General features: G+C 44.0%; 1 protein-coding gene and 1 long non-coding RNA gene across 6 annotated transcripts in view; one reads left to right on the forward strand and one right to left on the reverse strand.

Annotated features, from left to right (window-relative positions):
• LOC125924513 (uncharacterized) overlaps positions 1-8,047 on the reverse strand; it is a 38,628-nt gene extending 30,581 nt beyond the window's left edge. For both annotated transcript variants that reach the window (XR_007458446.1, XR_007458445.1), the window contains exon 1: positions 7,668-8,047. This is a non-coding gene — a long non-coding RNA (uncharacterized LOC125924513). The remainder of the gene's footprint in view (positions 1-7,667) is intronic.
• A 51-nt stretch (positions 8,048-8,098) lies between these two features.
• Positions 8,099-12,433, forward strand: TSPYL5 (TSPY like 5). 4 transcript variants are annotated; one of them, XM_049633063.1, is made up of 2 exons: positions 8,099-10,408; positions 11,591-12,433. In XM_049633063.1, the coding sequence occupies exon 1, from the start codon at positions 8,187-8,189 to the stop codon at positions 9,432-9,434; it is 1,248 nt and encodes a 415-aa protein (XP_049489020.1). In that variant the 5' UTR covers positions 8,099-8,186; the 3' UTR covers positions 9,435-10,408; positions 11,591-12,433. The 4 variants fall into 4 exon arrangements, with proteins under 4 accessions (XP_049489020.1, XP_049489022.1, XP_049489019.1 ...); XM_049633065.1 differs by having other exon boundaries at positions 11,744-12,433; XM_049633062.1 differs by having other exon boundaries at positions 8,099-10,374.
• The last annotated feature ends 6,173 nt before the right edge of the window (positions 12,434-18,606 follow it).

An 18,606-nucleotide genomic window follows, 5' to 3' on the forward strand; every position in this document is an offset into this window, starting at 1 on the left:
ACTGCTGGGTTAAAGGCCAGAATCTGTGGCCAGCCTCCAGTAAGTACAGCAGACATAGTGGAATGGGACACATTTGGGTACTTCATTCTGGTTTTTTTTTTTTTTTAATTTCCCAGCCCTTAATTTTCCTTTGTTCTTTTTTCTTGACTATAACTTTTTAAGTGCTTTTTAAAATGTCCTATTGTTATCAGATATTATACAAATACAGAATGAATAACCAAAATGGGCATTCCAGAAAGCAAGGAGTATCTGCAGTTAAATTAGCTCGAGTAAAAGGAAATGGAACCCCATGCTTATGGATACTAAGTTGATTGCAACACGTAATTGAACATTTTAACCACAAAATACTTTCCCATTAATTTAGAATTCAATTTAATTTTGGCTTTGTTCATTTTCCCAAGGTCTTTGATGTAAATTCCTAGCTTCATGAAGATCTATGACTTGTTTGATATAAAGTGTGTGTGTGGATCTTCTAATTGGTTTCTCTCACACCATAGTTAGCTGGCTGGAGTCTGAGATGTGCTGGGTGATATGAGAGGATTCTTTCTCCCACCTCCATCCCAGGGACCTTAACTCCGTGCCGGTTCTGGCCATCCTCCATGAAGATCCTGGCCTTCCTCAATCTCAGAAGCTAGTGTAAACCATGCAGGATCTTAGATTATATAAAGTGAAGGTGATTCCAATTTCTGTTTTTCATGTTGCCCTTTGTCAATGGCTTTTTCTGGGATTTGCCAAGACTCACATCCAAGTCTTGTTGGGATATTTTCCTCCCAATTTAGCTCCCAAGTGAAAATCTACCAACCTCACTTCCTTTTCTAGAGCATTTCTGTACTATTATTGTGTTGTTGGGAAAGAAGAAGGAGTAAGGATGTTAAGAGTGTGTCTGTGCGTATATATATAGGAAAGGGAACAATTGAGATTAAAAAAAATATATGGGTATGATATGAACAAAACATTCCTGAATGCATAAAAAGAGATGTAGGAAGAGAGAGACCTTGCATCCTAGTGTTCTCTGAACTAGACAACATGTGGTGGTGTTGACTGAGGACAGCTTGTTTTGGTTTAGAAATTGAGGGTTGTTTGGTACAGGAATGGCTGTGGGGTAATTCAAGGAGAAGGCACTGTGCAGCTTATATATAAGGCAAATTTGGTGTTTGTAACTCAGGGAGCTTCTTTTCTGGTTGGAGAGAAAGGCTTGCATATGTAACCCAACTAGGAAAAATTCAAGTGTATGATAAATTACTGAATAACATTATTAAAAGTAATAACTGCAATAAATGGGGTGTACCCACAGTTCTAAATTCAACCCATAACCAATTTATGAGAGACTTTCTTAGAGAGCACCTAATTTGGCTTTAGGTTCTCTCCCTAAATTGTAGTGAAAATTTTCATATTTGGTGATTGGAGTTTAATGGATTTCTTGATGTTTATAATCACAACTATGTCTTAAGAGGCCTTCTTTTAATACCTTCTATTATTTTCTAAAACTATCAATGTCACTTATCTTCTAAGAAGTTTTAAAGTCCCATCTCTTAAGTTTCTCCAGCTTTGGTGCTGCAGGACTAAACCCATTAGATATTGGGCCTGGACTACTTAATACTATTGTAGTGAATATGAATTTTCATAGTTGCAGCAACTTATAAAATTCATGTAACTTAAACAGGGCAATTCAAGTTACTTGGTAACTTAACACTTAAAACTTCTGGTTTCTTTCATGCAGATACTTAATCACATAAGATGCCCTGTTCCTTTTCTCATTTCTCCAGGGCTAAGGATTTTCCATCTTGTCATTGATGGAGGAGGTCTGGCGTGAATATCATCTTCGGTCTTTGCTGGTATCTGCTGAGGCTTAGCTGGACCTGCCTGGTCTTTGAAATCTGTCTCTACTCCCATTGTGTCCACTGATGAAGCGTGCTCCCCATGGTTTCTAGTCATCAAATCCTTTACTCTGCATCTTCTTTGCCAACAATACAAGGCCCATTTAAATTCCCCATATGCTCTTAGCCAACCTCCACCTCTCTTTACTAAACATGGAAAAATATATGGCTGCTCTTGCACTCTGTTCTGGGGCTGTGGGAGATTGAGAGTAGGGTGGCTGGAGGGTAGGACAGGCCATTTCAGAAATCCCTTTGGCAGCTTTGTGAAAATCAGTAAAAGGAAACCTTGTTTAAAATAAAGTCACGGGGCACCTGGGTGACTCAGTCAGTTGAGCGTTTTACTCTTGATTTTGGCTCAGGTCATGATCCCAGGGTTGTGGAATCAAGTCCTGAGTTAGGCTTTGTGCTGAGTGTGGAGCCTGCTTAAGATTTTCTCTTTCCCTTTGTCCCTTTTCCCTGCTTGCTCTCTCTCTCTCTCTCTCTTTCTGAAATATAAACAAACAAATAATAAAGTCAGGAAGCTGGAAGGGGAGCTCTTGTGCCTACCACTTGTTGACAACTGCAGACACAACAGGAAGAGACACACTTTGCAAGCCCATACTACTTTAGCTGCTTTACTACCCCAGCAGGAGGAAGGTTTTCTTCTTGCCCAGCAACAGTGCAGCCAATGAGAAACAGACACAACTCAGCCAATGAAAAGTGACCATACTTCAAACCCCCAGTCTACTCCAATGGGCGTTTGTTTCTAACAGTCCCTCCCAATTCCCCTTTCTTCTATAAAAGAGCCTTCCTCTCTGTTTTCTGAACTTGCCTATGGTTTTGCTATAGCTTTCAGGTTCTGAATTACAATTCTCTGCTATTCCTGAATAAACTTTTTCTTTTCTTTCTTCCTTTCTTCCTTCCTTCCTTTCTTTCTTTCTTTCTTTTTTTTTTTTTGTGTGTGTGCTTGTAAAATAACTGACTTATTTTTAAAGTACACTTGTACATACCTTTCTACTCTCCTGGCTGTCCTGTGATGAAAGAAGCCCTTGGAGGATTTCTTGTCAGGGTTCCAGTGTTCAAGTTGGGAGCTAGTCCTCCCCACTCTTAGATGGCTGTCTTTTCCAGGATGGTCTCTACCAACTCCCCAAGGGTTTTGATCCCTGGAGGGGTAACTGTGAGAATCTTTTTCTCAAGATCCTGCACCAGCTATATACTCTCTAAATTTTCTCTAAGTTCCTCAAACCCATCTCAGAAAAAGTTCTTATTGCCTCTTTGTGTGGTGGAGATAATGACTTATACATCATCACGTTTTTCCTCCTTATGTTTTATGTTATAAACTCTATGCACTTAGTGCTCCAGGATTTGCCTCTGAAGAGCTAAATTTTTTTTTCAATGCTATTGTATCTTCTCCTCTCAAGAGGCTATTTTGAAATTCAAAGCAAAGCATTTGACTTGCTGAATTCAGCTCTTGCTAGGTTCTTCCGTACTCTCTCCTCTTTAGGATAAAAGCGTTAGCCTAAAGATCTAATTTTAATGGTGAAAATGTTGTAGGGTAAAAAGGAAATGCCAAGAAGTAAGAATATATCTGTGAATATTTTAAAATATTTTACAGCCATTTATATGATATGAACTGAATAACTTAGGTGGTCTACTATAAAATTTTGCTCTTTGGGGAGGAATTGGAAAGAAGCTAGGCACATTTCTCAAGATATTAAGCTTAAATAGTTTGTGAAATTTACCATAAGAGGCAGATTTTTCTCTTCCTCCTTGGCTTTGAAAATATTCCCTGTATCACCCCCTTCTTTTCCATGATCTTCCATAACCTGGGAGGGTTAGTTGGCAAAATTCCACACAGTAAGCAAGACGTACTGCCATTTAAAAGGCTCAAACTATCTCCTTGGGGAAAAACAAAAACCCTGTGGCTAAAAATGTCAAGTCTGGGATCTTAAAGTTCTATTGCAGAAACTGGGGGGGGGGGGAATGTTATTTTCTTGGTGGGAGACTAGGTTGGATCACTGGAATGTCTTTTTCCCAGCTTGTTAATTTATATGATTTGAGGAAAATAGACCTTAAAAGTAGTATACAAAGCACAATTTTTTGGAGAACAAAAGTGAGCACCAGTTACATCAGTATTTTGAGAAATGTTTTTATGAATTTTTAATACAATTTGCAAATGATGAAATATCACATTTAAAAGAATCAATTAAATGCTTAAATAGGGACTTAAGCCCCTAATTATTGGGAAAAGGTAAAAATTCCCAGATTTCTGAGTTCATGATAGTAAACTTGTATTTCTTTCATAATATTCACATAATGTTCATGACAAATATAGTTCAAATGGAGATGTTTTATTCCCAACATGGATTGTTCAAATGAAACTCACTTATGTTGAGTATCACCATGCCAGGGATATAGACCATAGAAAAATTATTCCTGGGGTTCTTGGGTGACTCAGTCAGTTAAGCATCTGACTCTTGGTTTGGCTCAGGTCATGATCTCACGGCTCTGTGGGTTCAAGCCCCAAATCAGGCTCTGCACTGGTAGTGTGGAGCCTGCTTGGGATTCTCTCTCCCTCTCTCGGCCCCTCCCCACTCACACTGTTTCTGTCTCTCTCAAAATAAATGAATTAAAAAAAAGAAAAAGTATTCCTGACTGATGTATGTATTGTTCATGTGTGTAAAAATGTGTATGTATGTGCATATATAATTTTATACGTTCATAAAATTTTTGAACATTGAAAAGAATTTTTACCCACTAGAAAGAGTTTGCTATTTCAATCTCTCACACCATAATTTTACATCATGGAGTAGTGGTTAAGAGCATGGGTGCTGGATCTGATTGCCTGGGCTAAAACCATTAATTTGCTGTGTAACCTTGGGCAAGGTACTGGACCTTTTTGTATAGCAGTAACCTCATCTCTAAGAAGAGGGCAATAGCTACACCTGACCCATGAAGTGGCTGTGGGGATTAAGTGAATTAGAACATGGCATTGTATAAAGTACAAAATAAATGTGAACTTTACTCAGTAACATTACTAGTAAGTGCAAGGCCCATGCTAGCTGCCTTGGAAGATAAAAGAGACACAGTCTTAACCCTTACATGGCTTACAGTCTAATTGAAAACTCAAGCTATAGTCTCATATAAAGTTAAATATTAATGCCTGAGAAGAAAATCAGCAGTTCAGTTCAGCTGCATAGACCATCCTCTTAAATACAGAAGCCATATAGGCTGGGTGACCTGGAGTATCTTTATATAAAGTGGTAGTCTCACATTTGTTTCTCTTCACCTGACGCTTATCTCTTTGACATGATGAAAACAGGCTGGAGGCAGATTGTGTAATAAACATCATTTGCAGTGGCCCAGCCTACATTAACCTTGCAGTGGTTTTGCCATGGATGAGCAGTAAATGACGCAGATGCCGAGGCTGGATTAAGGCTCTTGACAACACAGGTTGGTTGAGCTGTGAGTGCTCTGAGAAGTGGGCCAGCCCACCAATTTCTGCAATTTTTAGAGGGGCAGTGACTGCTTCAGCTAATTTTTAAGTTTTTCTGAGATTTACAGACAATTTCAGACAGTGGTTATCCAGTTTTAAGTGGTAATTTTGTACAAGGACTGGCACAAAACTGCATGTCTAATTGCCTGACAAATATTACAGTTAACTTCTCTGTGAGATTGAGGACAGGACTACTTACGATGGTCTGGGATGTTCATGGAAGGCCTTGGGAAGAAGTAGTTATGAAAGAGCCTTCAACAAGAATTTAAGGTAATCCTTGGACTAATCCTTTTTAAATCAAATATTAATTGCCCTTATTATTTTTTTTAATAAAGAGGAATGCCTTTATTTATTTATTTTAAAAATTTTAAGTAGGCTCCAAGCCTGATGTGGGGCTTGTACTCACGACCCTGAGATCAAGAGTCACATGTTCTACCAACTGAGCCAGCCAGGCACATCATCCCTTAACTCAATTTTTAAATTAATCACTCTGGATTTTCACCTACACACTGTCCCTGAATGGTGCTCATTTCAAAAGATAATTTTGTGTCTAAGTTATGAGTTTAATACATTTTCATTATGTTGATAGGAGTATATAACCTTTATCTATAAAACTGCTTCTGTGGGGAAAACAGGGGTATTCTGAATTTCAGATCAATTTAGAAACCCATTTTTTAAAAACTCTACTTTGGTTGGTTCTTTCACTCAACAATTATTGCTTTTCATTAGTATCAGACACTGTTGTAGGCCCACGTGAACAAAAGAAAGACACCTGACCCCATGGAGTTAAAACATTCTGGAGAGGAGAGACAGTTAAACAATATACCGAAGAAATAACCGTGTAGTGCGTTGGAAGGCAATAAATCCCAAGGAATAAAGAAAAAACAGTGCAGGGTATGAGGGATGGGGATGCGTGGCAATTTTAAACAGGATGGTTACGGAGAAGATTACACTTAAGCAAAGTGTGAAGGGAGCCAGCCAAGATGACCACTTTAAGTGAGGGAAGAGTATATAAGGCAGAAGAGCCAGTGCAAAGTTGCAGCAGGAGCTGACCTAGTGAGTCTGAAGAATAGCAAGGAGGCCAGTACAGTTGGAAAGGAGTTGGGGGCGGGGGGGACAAGAAGATGAGGTCAGAGAGGTAAGCTGGGTAGTGGCAGGAGGGAACTTGCTAGATCACATACAGCCTTGCAGGATTGCAGAGCCTTTGAGAAAGTCAGCGGTCACTTGCACTGGGCTGGCTTAAAGTAAGGCCTGCTTGTATCAAAAGAATTTCTCTTCTCCCCTGTCTCCTATACTTCAACTTTAATGTGGATACAAATAAACTGAGATCCTGTTAAAATTCAAATTCTGATTTCATCATTCTGGGGCAAGGCCTGAACTTCTCCATTTTTAACAAGTTTCCAGGTGATGCCAGGCTGCCAGCCTACAAGGACACATTGACAAATAAGAGGAGGGAGGGGTTGAGTTCCCAGGGGCTTTGGAACTTACTTCTCCATTAGCTGGGTGCAAGGGACTTCTTGTTCCCCGTGAGCCTGAAAAGATAACCTCAGAAGGTTTTTGTTCGTTGTCTTTTTGGTCATGGTCTCGGCACGTGCTACACTATTTCAAGGTCCTATCACTTGGCTAGTAACAACAGGGTCTAGAACTTGCTCCAGGAACAAGAGCTAAGTTGTCCGGCTTTTTCCATGCAGTGTCTAAGAAGTTTCTAGGGCCTCCTCACTGCTACTATGGAGGCTCTGATTCTTAACTTCAACTTGGGAAACGCTGCTGCACTCCCTGAATAATTAAATTCTCTGACCACATTCCTGTCTCACTCCAGTTGCAGAAGTTCTGTACAGGTCCTATACCTTCAGTGAAAGGCCAGCTGTGTAAATGAGGCCTGAGGCAGCTAGAGGATTTGGGGTAGGCCACCAAGCAGAAGAGAGAATACCCTGCCAATGCCTATTTTACAAGCAAGGCTGGCCTTCTTAAGAGCCAGTGCAGTAAATTGCAGGCGGAGCAGCCCTGGAAGGACTGGCCGCTTGCAAATATAAAGCACAGGGTAGGAGTCAGAAGGGCTTGGGTTTGAATTGTGCTTCTACCCCTTACTGTGTAACATCAGGAATATTCCTTGGTGTCCCAGAGCCACAGTTTTCTCATCTGGAAAATGGGAATGACAACAACGCTTCCCTCATTTGTTGAGATAATGCACATAAAGCATGCAGTGTGTAACCTGGTTCATAATGATGCTCATAAAATACTAGTAATTATTTTTATAATTATTAGTAACATCCCACCTATCAAATCGCTTTGTGGCCTGGCACTACGGTACCTACCTTTAGATTCTCTGGAGTTAAGGCACCATGGCAAATCCCTCAGCAAAGGCTTTCAAAGAGAAAAACACAGGGACCAATAGCAGTTTCATCTTGGCAAATGTCACACGAGGTAATAGGAGGCACTGAAGATGTTTAGTTTAGAAAGTAGATGATGGGGGGACACACGTGGTAATAGTTGTCGCCATGCTGTCTTGTATGAGAGGAATTAGACATGCTCTATGAGACCCAGCGGGTACAACTGACACCAACGGGAAGAAAGTGAAGGACGGCACACGCATCCATTAACAGACAAAGCGAGGAAGGGGTCGATGGAGGAGGGGGGCGTCCGTGAGGGTCGGCTCGTGCGCAGCTGCGGCGGCGGAGCCAATCACCGCGCGCAGCCCGTCCTCGCGCGAGGGTACAGTCGTACAGCCGTGACGTCGGCGGTTGCCATGGAGAGGCCCGCTCAGTTGCGACCGCGAGCTGGCGCCAGGGGCCGCGGGGTCGGAGCGTGGCTTTGAAGCTGCTTCCGCTACCACCATGAGCGGCCGAAGTAGGGGTAGAAAGTCCTCCCGCGCCAAAAACCGGGGCAAAGGCCGAGGCAAAGCCCGAGTTCGCGCTGCTCCTGACGACGCCCCCCGCGACCCGGACCCAACACAGTGCCAGAGGCTCGGGGAGGAAACCCAGGCGGCACAGGTGCAGGCTGGCGCGGGTTGGGGTGGCCTGGAAACCGCTGCGCCCGCGCCGCCCCGTCGGCCCGGGGAGGAGGCTGCCTGCCGGCTCCCCCTGGATTGTGGCCTCGCGCTCCGGGCCCGAGCTGCGGGGGGTCGCGGGCAGGCTGCGACCAGGCCCGGCCTGGGGAAGGCCACATCCCTCTCGGAGCGCCTAGCGACAGACACGGTCTTCGTGGGAACCGTGGGAACCGTGGGAAGGCCAAAAAATGGCCCCCGCGTTGGAAATCGGCGTGGTGCTGCTGGGAAGAAGGCCTCAGAAACCTGTAGCGCAGCGGGGAGAGTACCTCAGGCCCTAGCTGGTGGGAAGCTGAAGAAAGGGGCCACTGGGGAGAGCGTCTCCGCCCCTGTGGGAGAAGAAACGAAGGTGGAGAAGGATGCAGGGTCAGGGCCCCTGGCGACAGATGGCAGCATGGATACGCTGGAGACCGTCCAGCTGAAGCTGGAGACCATGAACGCCCAGGCGGACAGGGCCTACCTTCGGCTCTCGCGCAAGTTCGGGCAGTTGCGACTGCATCACTTAGAGCGCAGGAACCTCCTCATCCAGAGTATCCCAGGTTTCTGGGGGCAGGCTTTTCAGAACCACCCCCAGCTCTCATCCTTTCTGAACAACCAAGATAAAGAGGTTCTCAGCTACTTGAACAGCCTGGAGGTGGAAGAGCTTGGCCTCGCGAGATTGGGCTACAAAATCAAGTTCTACTTCGGGCGCAACCCCTATTTCCAAAATAAGGTGCTCATCAAGGAATACGGGTGTGGGCCTTCGGGTCAGGTGGTGTCTCGTTCTACTCCAATCCAGTGGCTCCCGGGCCATGATCTCCAGTCGTTAAGCCAGGGCAACCCAGACAACAGCCGTAGCTTCTTTGGGTGGTTTTCAAACCACAGCTCCATTGAGTCTGACAAGATTGTGGAGATCATCAACGAGGAACTGTGGCCCAATCCCCTGCAGTACTACCTTATGAGTGAAGGGGCCCGTGCAGAGAAAGGAAAGGAGGGCAGGCAAGGTCCAGCAAGGCAGCCAGTGGAGACCCCTGAGCCTGGGGCAAACAAGTCCAACTGATCCTGCACTAGTCTCCCTACTACCTCCTGTTGGACCTGTGCCTAGCTAACCACGTGTGTTTGGCCGTCTGCCTTCTCTTCATGTTGGCCTCTGTGCACTGTATTCCCTTTGGACTTCAGTTACAAGAATATGGTATTTATGATCATGTTCTTTGGCCCCCTCGTGGCCTTGCTTTTTTCACATTAGTGTTACATGTTAAATGATCTCACCCCTACTGTTTATACGTTAAGCACACATGCTTCAAGTGTGTGCTGCCTTTGTCTACATCGCCTGGACCGTGTTCTTGGCTCTGGCCTTTCCCAGCTGTCTTTAACATGGACACTCATGAGTCATCCTCCACAAGGACCAGTGCATCCTCGAGCTCTGCTGCTCCAGGGCCAGTGACTTGCTGAGCTTTGTGTTCATGCTGGCCATGCGTGCCATCTGTGGCAAAGTCTTCTGTTGCCACTGCAGAATGAAGCTAGCACACATGGTATTGGCCATCAGCCAAAACTGATTGTTCCAAGGCCCTGGGGCCACCAGCCAAGGTTCTACCACCTACTGGGTCTCTGGCTTTGGCTAGGGGCCTATGCTGCCCTGCTGGATATGTGGAATAGCACTTGACTGCTGGGCATGGATGAGGTTAAGGGTGAGAAGCATAATGCCATGTGTTCTATACCATTATGCGTCTCTTCCTGCCTCTGGGTCCTTATGATGAACCTTCGTCAAGGTCAACACCGTACCCCATCACTGTCAGGCCACTGAGATTTGTCTAGGTTGCTATTGGCCCCACTTGGCTTCCCAGTCAATGAGGACCTCAAGAACTGCCTGTGGACCAAGGCCCCCTGCCAGTGCATGAGACACACACCTACCTTCCCCAGCCTTCTAGGAACCCTACTGCTTGCCAGACTGATGGGCGGGTATGTGACATGTGCTCACTGTCATCGTGCTGCGGCTCCAGGTGAGAGTGAGGACTGGACCCACATACAATCTAGGTACCTTTGTCAACTCTTCTCATCCCTTGCTAGCATATGACCAGAGTGCTATAGTGGGGTTGTGGGGAAGAGGGATTTTTGATCTATGGGCCTGTGTCTACTTTATCTCACACCTCAATACCTCCTTACTTGCCCTTCCTTCACTTCTCTTCCTTCTTCCCTCCCTTCCTTTCCTGTCCTCCTTTCTTACTCCTCTACTCCCTTCCTTCCTTCCTTTTTTGTTTCAATATTACTACAGCTCAGAAAGTGAAAACAACTGAAAAGCCAAGGTTGTCTGCATACAGCTAGTGAGAGAGCTAGGACTTGCTGTGCACACTCACACACTGGGCTGACAGAGGGCAGAGGAAACCAGAAGGCCAAGGTCTGTAGTCGGACCTTGGTCCCGACTCCTGGATGCACTCTATAATTCTGAAGTTGAAAATTCTTTTCATGGCTAACATGCTAGAATTATAAGTCCCAAGGCAGCAGTGTTGTGGACTTAGTGTTTACTCCTGTTCCAACTTTTTTGTGTGTGCCCCATAAAACCCAGTTGTCTCATATTGTTTCTTTCTCTGTGGTAGCCTCTGGCCATCTGGCCCTCGTTCCCCAGCTTTCTACCCTCAACAGTCCTTTGCTGTCTTTACTTCTACCTTCAGATACCCTTAGGAGTAGGCTTTCGTCTTGGGGCATGGGGTCAGGGTGGGCGGAATCTGTTCTGGATCACCAAGGCTCATTCCCAGTGGGTGTAAAAGCTGAGCTAGGCCCTTTTTCTCCTTCACATCCCTAAGGGTGACGCATTAAGACTGTAACTCCCATTCCTTGTGGGAGACCTTGTTCTGAGTTCCCCAGGGGCTGGGGTGGCCTTGACTCAAAATTGTATACAGGATGTGCCAGGCAAGGCAGTGGTAGCAAAAACAGAGTAGGAATGAACCTGATGTGGAGATGGGCCTGGAGAGGCAGATAGAAACGGGTGAAGAAACCTCAGGGAGAGTATGCCTATTTCTCAGTGATGGGGGGACAGGGAGGGACCTTTTCCAGAGTGAGGAGAGGAGAGTTAAAGGGATCATGGGACAATCACAATGCCTAGATGTAGGTTTGCCCCAAGTTTTGTTCAGTCATTAACTCATCAATAGTGGATTTTATAAATCACAGAAACAAACCCAAAACAGAATAATGTTACTTTGGATGCTTTCTCTTTTCTAGGTGTGGCCTTGCGTATGTGGAAGATTGATGCTATATGCTGCTTATTTTTGCCATAAGTAAAATCTTACCACTAATGGGAATATGTAGCAGAGTAGGTCTGCTTTTTTTTTTTTTTTTTTTTAATGTTTTTCTCTTTATTGTGGACATTTTCAGACATGCACAGAAGTGGAGAGGATGGTCCCTGGACCCTGAGTACCCATCACCTAGCTACATCAATTATGATCAACCTGGTATCTTCCTCTCCCCACCTATATTGTTGATGGAAAGTCCAACACTGTGCCAATTTAAACTTGACTACTTTGGGAGATCAGGACTCTCTTTTGGTGGTGATAGTGGTGGGGTGCACTATCATGATCACATCAGGTCTGCTTTTTGCTTTGAATGTTAACTGATGAAGTTCTAGAAATGGGCCTTAGAAGTGAAACTCTTCAAGATTGACAGGGAGTACTCAAAAAGAGATGAAAATGTGCTCTCTTTCCCCTGCATCACAACAGGAGAGAGACTGTTGTGTTGTAAATCTTTCAAAGACTGATATAAGGTGCTTACTTGAGACCCTTCACCAGAATATCAGTCTTTTTTGCCTGTAAAAGATGGAGACTTGTGTGACTGTTAGAAATACCATCAGCTTGTCCTGGTCTCGTGATATAACTGTGGTCTTGAAAGTATAATTTGGTAATTGTTGCTGTGTTCTGTAAAAATAATCTCCCAAAAGTAATCAGTAACTGGTTGTCTTACTTGCTAATTTGACATCCTGGTAATAATGCAATTATTCCTTTGTTCCTAAGTATAAATAGTTGTAAGCCTGCATGCATTATGGAAAAATAAAAATCTGTATCTCTGTTATATTTTTTATTTTTAAAAAAGAATTGGAAGGTTAAGCTGAAGCTGGGTAGTTGAGGGGATGTGTACATTGGCCTCGAGTGATTCCTAGGTCTCAGGCCCTTGTGTGACTAGCTATATCACAATACACAAAATTCAGATTCCCAAGCCCTTAGCAGATAATGACATTCTGTGGTTCTGGGAGGAAGCCAGGGAGTTCTTGTTCTTAACAAGTTTTCCAGGTGATTGTAGTGTAAATCCAGTGCTTCTCAAATTTTAGAGTACATCTGAATTGTGTGAGGAAACTATTAAAATATGAATTCTGATTCAGTAGTTCAGGGTGGAAACAGAGATGCTGCATTTCTTTTTTTTTATTTAATTTTTTTTAGTGTTTTGTTCTTAGAGACAGAGCACGAGCAGGGGAGGGGCAGAGTGAGAGAGGTACACAAAATCGGAAGCAGGCTCCAAGTTCTGAGCTGTCAGCACAGAGCCTGATGCAGGGCTCGAACTCACAAGCTGTGAGATCATGACCTGAGCCGAAGTCGGACGCTTTACTGACTGAGCCACCCACGCACCCTGGAGATGCTGCATTTCTAACAAAATTCCAGGTGATTTCAGTGCTGGTGGTTTGTGAACTACTTTGAGTGCCTAAGGAGGTGATGTTCAAGTCCCATTCAAACGGGAGTAACAGTGTTCAGCCTTGGCTGCACACTAGAATTATCTGGGACACTTAAATATGCTGCCAGAGCTTTGTACAAATGCCAGGTAAATCAGAATGTGGGAAGGGGTTGGTCCAGATACAGGTATTTTAGAAACATCTTAGGTGATTCTTTTGTCTATCTAGAGTTGAGAACTAGGGTTACTGATGCTGTTCTAACACATCTATAAAAAGGTTAATTCTAGTAATCAAGAGAAGCATCAGCAGACAACAGAATGCCACATAGCTGCCCAGCAGAAAATAGTTGGAAAAAATTAGAAGTGGGTTGTTAAATGACAAGATAATAAAATTAGTTTACATGAGAAAGGGCTTGAATCAGTAAGTGTGCAGTGTTCAGAGCATAGTAGGTATTAAGATATTGAATGAATGAATGAATTTAAAACAGTTTATAGAAAAATGCCTCTGGGCTAGTCTGATAATTAAATTAGTAAAGTAGATGAAATTTGTTTATAAGGATGTATTAGTTTGTTGGGGCTTCCATAACAGAGTATCATGGACTGGTGGCTTAAACACCAGAAATTTACTTCCTCAGTTTTGGAGGCTAGAAGTCTCAGATTGAGGTGTTGGTAGGGTTAATCTCGGAAGACCTCTCTCCTTGGTCGTAGATGGTCGTCTTCTGTCTTCACACTGTCTTCCCTCTGTGTGAGCCTGGGAGTAGTGGACGGTTGTGGAAGTTGTGTGTGGCTGTTCTGCAGGCCTAGATTGTTTCCCTGGGGGCATTGCGGGCCTCGTGTTGCTACATCTTCAAAGGGGAGTGGGAAGAATCAGGATTTTTATGTAGAATCTCCCAATTTTGAATGCTATCAACTAAAAAAATTTTTTTTAAACCCCTAAAGCCTCACTACTAGTGATACGGGGAATGCAAATCGGTATGGAGAGCGGCCTCTTTTTCAGGCTCAAGCCTCTTCTTGGGATTCATGCCGACTCCTCTGGAGTTAGGAATTTGGGGAGGCTTTCTGCCCAGTTCAGCTCACACACTTGCTTTTTCATGGGTATGAAGCCTCCACTTACCAGGCCTCCCTTTCACAGCCCTCCACTTGGGTTCCATCTGATCTGGGATTCACTACCTTCCCATGGGCTCATTCATTTATTGAATGTGCCAGTCTTGGTGTAGACATTAGAAATATAGCTGTGAACAAATAGAACTTTGAATTCTGCCCCCCTCCTAGGTTTCAACCTCTTCTCAGATTTTGCCTGGGATTATCTGTCAGTCTATTTCTTTTTTCCCTTTTCCTGCATAGGGCTTCTGAATGTTTTAGATCAATATGGGAACTAAAAGAAAGTCTCTTTTTCACCCTCTGACCTCCTAGATCAGAGTTCACAGAGCAATTAGGCTTTTAATAACCTGAAAAGTGAGGGCTTCTTGGAGTAATTCTCATTAGGCAGGGAGTCCCTGGCCCTTTTCTCAACTTTGAATTTTATTATAAAAGGACTTTTGATTTCTAAACTCATTACTGGCTGGGCTTTTTTGGAAGTGTGCTGGGTTTGACTATGCCATGGGTGAGGGAGGAGAACAAAACAGACTTGCTACGCATAGCTTACTGGAAGTTTTATCAGCTTCTGTCTCTCCTTACACTTGGGGCTTTCTGCCTCTGGTCTGCTCCACTGGTTTGCAACAAGGCAGAGAGGCATACTGCTCTGGGGTGGCCTCCCAGAGGGAGGAGACTTTGCCCTCAGTTGCCCCTTTCAAGATTTTGGAAAGCCCTTATGCCTTCTCAGCCCTTGAGATCCTAGGCCTTGGTGAGCCACTGTTACTGATGTTACATATCCCTCAGCTGTTGGGGCAGCAAACAAACAGAACAAAACAAAACAAGAGAACCCAGGCTATTCAGCCTATGGTTTTTATCTGTCTTTGTCCTTAGCATCTTCACTTCCGCTTTTGGCATCTTCTTCAACTGTATTTCACCATTCCAGATCATAACTCACTTGTCCTGGTTCGTTTTTATCTGGAACTCTGACTTTGTGCTTCGGTACCCCAAATCAGCATTCTCTGGTTACCTACTCTCCAAGGCTCAAATCTTGAGTTCCTTCCTCCTCTCCCTGCCTCCTGTCAACCTGGTTCTCAGCTGAGGTTTGACAAATATAAGACAAAATAGCCACCATCCACGTGACACTTCATGCTTCCCAAGCCACATTCACTTACATTATCTCAGTTATAACAACTGTCCCCTGAGATGGCTCAAAGAGGTTAAATGACTTGACCCAAACTACACAAGTGGTACGCGGTAGATCCAGAACTCAACTCAGGTCTGCCGGTTCCAAACTCCATCCATACTTGTGATGGTAAACATGAGGCTCAAGCAGATATCTGGTACTGTGAATCTAGGCACTTCTTTCCACAGAACCTGGATTGATGCCTTCACGGAGTGCATCAGACCCCTCAGCATGGCACATTAGTCAGTCACAACCAATCAGAGTTGGCATGAGTGGGAACCTTCTTGGTGATCCCAAACTACAGCCTGCTGTCGGAGCTCAGTTAGGAGCTGGACTAGCTAGGGTTGGGTGGCTCAGAACGGTGGCTGAGGCTTCTTTTAACTGCTTTGTTCTAAGGTCAGGATCGGCTCAAAGTTTTAATACCTGAATCTGAATGATTCGGGGAGAAGGAGGTAACTCTTCTATAACACGGAGTCTGGTGATAGGATGTTGCAGGCTTGCTTCCATGGCTCCATGATAGTAGGACTCTGGTCCACACCACTGCTTCCTCTTCTCTTGGCTTTTTTTTCTCATGGTGCCCCAGCTGCACGTAAGGGCAGGCAGGAAGGAGGGAAAGGATGTCTTCTCATATGTCTGTCTTTATCAAGGAAGGAAATCTTTGCCAGCAGTCCCTTCTGGATCTCAGGAGAACTGAGTCAGGTTCCTTGGGCCAGAAATGGGTCACACTCCCACACTCTATTTTAGGGAAGCAGCACTTCTCAGCATCTCTCGTGGGTGTAGGGGTCTGCCATCAAAGAATAAGGAGAGCTCAAGAGGTGAGAATGGACAGGAGATTTTAGTCGCCTGTGGGCTCATCCTTTCTGGAGTGATGTGGCTGTGCTGCTGACACGGACACCACATACTAGGCAGAAGCACTGTGCGTCTGCACTTCCCACCTCTCAGCTCTCCTGGGCACCTCTTTTGCCAAGAAAGCTCTACCAGTGCTTGGTGTTCTGTGTTTCATCTCCTCTGTTACATGGCTAGTGCTCTTCCAGCCAGGCAGCGCCTTTTCGGTTTTCCTCTCTCCCACAACACCTCACTCAGGGCTCACTCAACATTTGATGTATATGTTCAGTAAATGCTACTTGGGTGGCTGTGATAAATCAATAATATTTCTAAAATGAAACTTTTGAACAAGTCAATCACCAATCAGAACTTTCAGGAGTAAGGTCCAATCCTAAGAAGCTCGTACCAGGCCCCTTGTTATATGACTACATTAATTTTTTTTTTTTTTTTAATTTTAGAAAGGGAGAGAGAGCACAAGTGGGGAAGAGAGGCAGAGGGAGACAATCTTATGCAGGCTCCATGCTAAGCATGGATTGATGCGGGGCCCAATCCCATGATCCTGGGATCATGACCTGAGTCGAAAATTAGAGTTGGTCAGTCAACTGACTGAGCCATCTGGGTGCCCCTGACCCTACATATATTTTACTTCAAACACTTTTATTATGAAAAGTTTTAATATACATAAAAGTTGACAAAGCACAATGGTTACCCATATATGATTTTTAACTTTGTGCCATATTTATTTTGTCTCTATATGTTTTGCTGAACAGTTTGGAAAAAAGTTGCTTGACCACTGAATCCTAAATACTCAGCTTGCATCTCATAAAAAAGGATTTTCTGGGGTGCCTGGGTGGCTCAGTCGGTTAAGCGTCCAACATCAGCTCAGGTCATGATCTCACAGCTCATGAGTTCAAGCCCCGTGTCGGGCTCTGTACTGACAGCTCAGAGCCTGGAGCCTGTTTTGTCTTCTGCATCTCCTTCTCTCTCTACCCCTCCCCACTTGTGCTCTGTTTCTTTCACAAAAGTAAATAAACATTAAAAAAAAAAAAAAGGATTTTCTGCTGCATAAACATAAGACCATTTTCAGGCTACAGAATACAGTTCCCAAATACCATCTAGTATTGAGTCCATTTTAGTCCATATTTGGACTTCTCCATTGTTCCCAAAATTATTTTACAGTATTAGTTTTAAAATCAAGATTAAATAATGCTCATTCATCTAGCTATCTCTTCAGTCTTTTTAAAACAAAAATAATCGCCTCACTTCCCCCCCCCCCCCCCCCGCCCCCCGCCATGATATTGACTGTCTGAAGATGTTAGGCCAGTTGTCTTCTAGGATGTCCCAAATTCTGGATTTGTCTGATGGCTTCTTCCTGGTGTAATTTAACTTTTCCCTCTGTCTCCTGTATTTCTTGTAAAGTGAGGGATGCAGATGAAATGCCTTTGGCAAGAATACTACGTAGACAAAGTGGTGTACCTCATAATACATCACTTCCAAAGGCACAGTGACAGGTGTCCCACTGTTGTGCTGTTGGTTTGATCTATCAGTTAAGATGGCGATCACAATTAGTAGGTAATTTCTGAGATTACTGTGAGGATATTGTTTCATCCCAAGGTTTTATCAGCCATTGATGACATTTGGCCAAATCCGTTATTTCACTGTGGGATACAAAACAGTGACTTTCTGAACTTGGCATTTCCTTTACATATGCTATCTGGTATTTTCCTAAGGAACACCCAGCCCTTATCATCTAGTGGTGAACTATACTTCCTTGTGAAAGACAGTATAAATGTCTAATTTGTTCCTTGTATTACCTATTTTTGGAATCAGAAGTAAGTGTAAATAATTGCTTCTAATGGCCTCAAATAAGGGTGTGTTATTCTTTTCTCTTTACTATCACTGTGGACTTGTGGGTTTTTATTTATTTCATGTTTTATGATCAATTGCAGCCACTTTTCTTTTGGCTACTCAGTTGATCTTCATTTCATTTTGCTCCTAACTTAAAAAAAAATTTTTTTTCTAATTGAGAGAGAGAGAGACAGAGACAGAGACAGAGTGCAAGCAGGGGAGGGGCAGAGAGAGAGGAGACACCGAATCCAAAGCAGGCTCCAGGCGCCAAGCTGTCTGCATAGAGCCTTATGTGGGGCTTGAACTCACGAACTGTAAGATCATGACCTGAGCTGAAGTCAGACACTTAACCAACTGAACCACCCAGGTGCCCCACTCCTAACTTCTTACCAGACTCCTCCTTGACCCTGATTTTCTCCCATTGCCCCCATGTGCTGTGCTGCAGCCAGTGTGACTCACTTCTCTGGATGCCCACTGGGTTCTCTGGATGCCCACTGTGCTCTTTCACACCCTGAACATTTGCATGAGCTGTTAGCATAGGAAGAAAGCCCTTGCAGCCCTTCTCAAATATGGCTCAGATACTGTTGTACGGGGGCCATACTTTTTGATCTGAATTTTTCCCTCCCTTCTCTTTATTTCCACAATATTTTGT

The sequence above is a fragment of the Panthera uncia genome, chromosome F2 (genome assembly GCF_023721935.1).
Source record: "Panthera uncia isolate 11264 chromosome F2, Puncia_PCG_1.0, whole genome shotgun sequence".
NCBI classification, from domain to species: domain Eukaryota; kingdom Metazoa; phylum Chordata; class Mammalia; order Carnivora; family Felidae; genus Panthera; species Panthera uncia.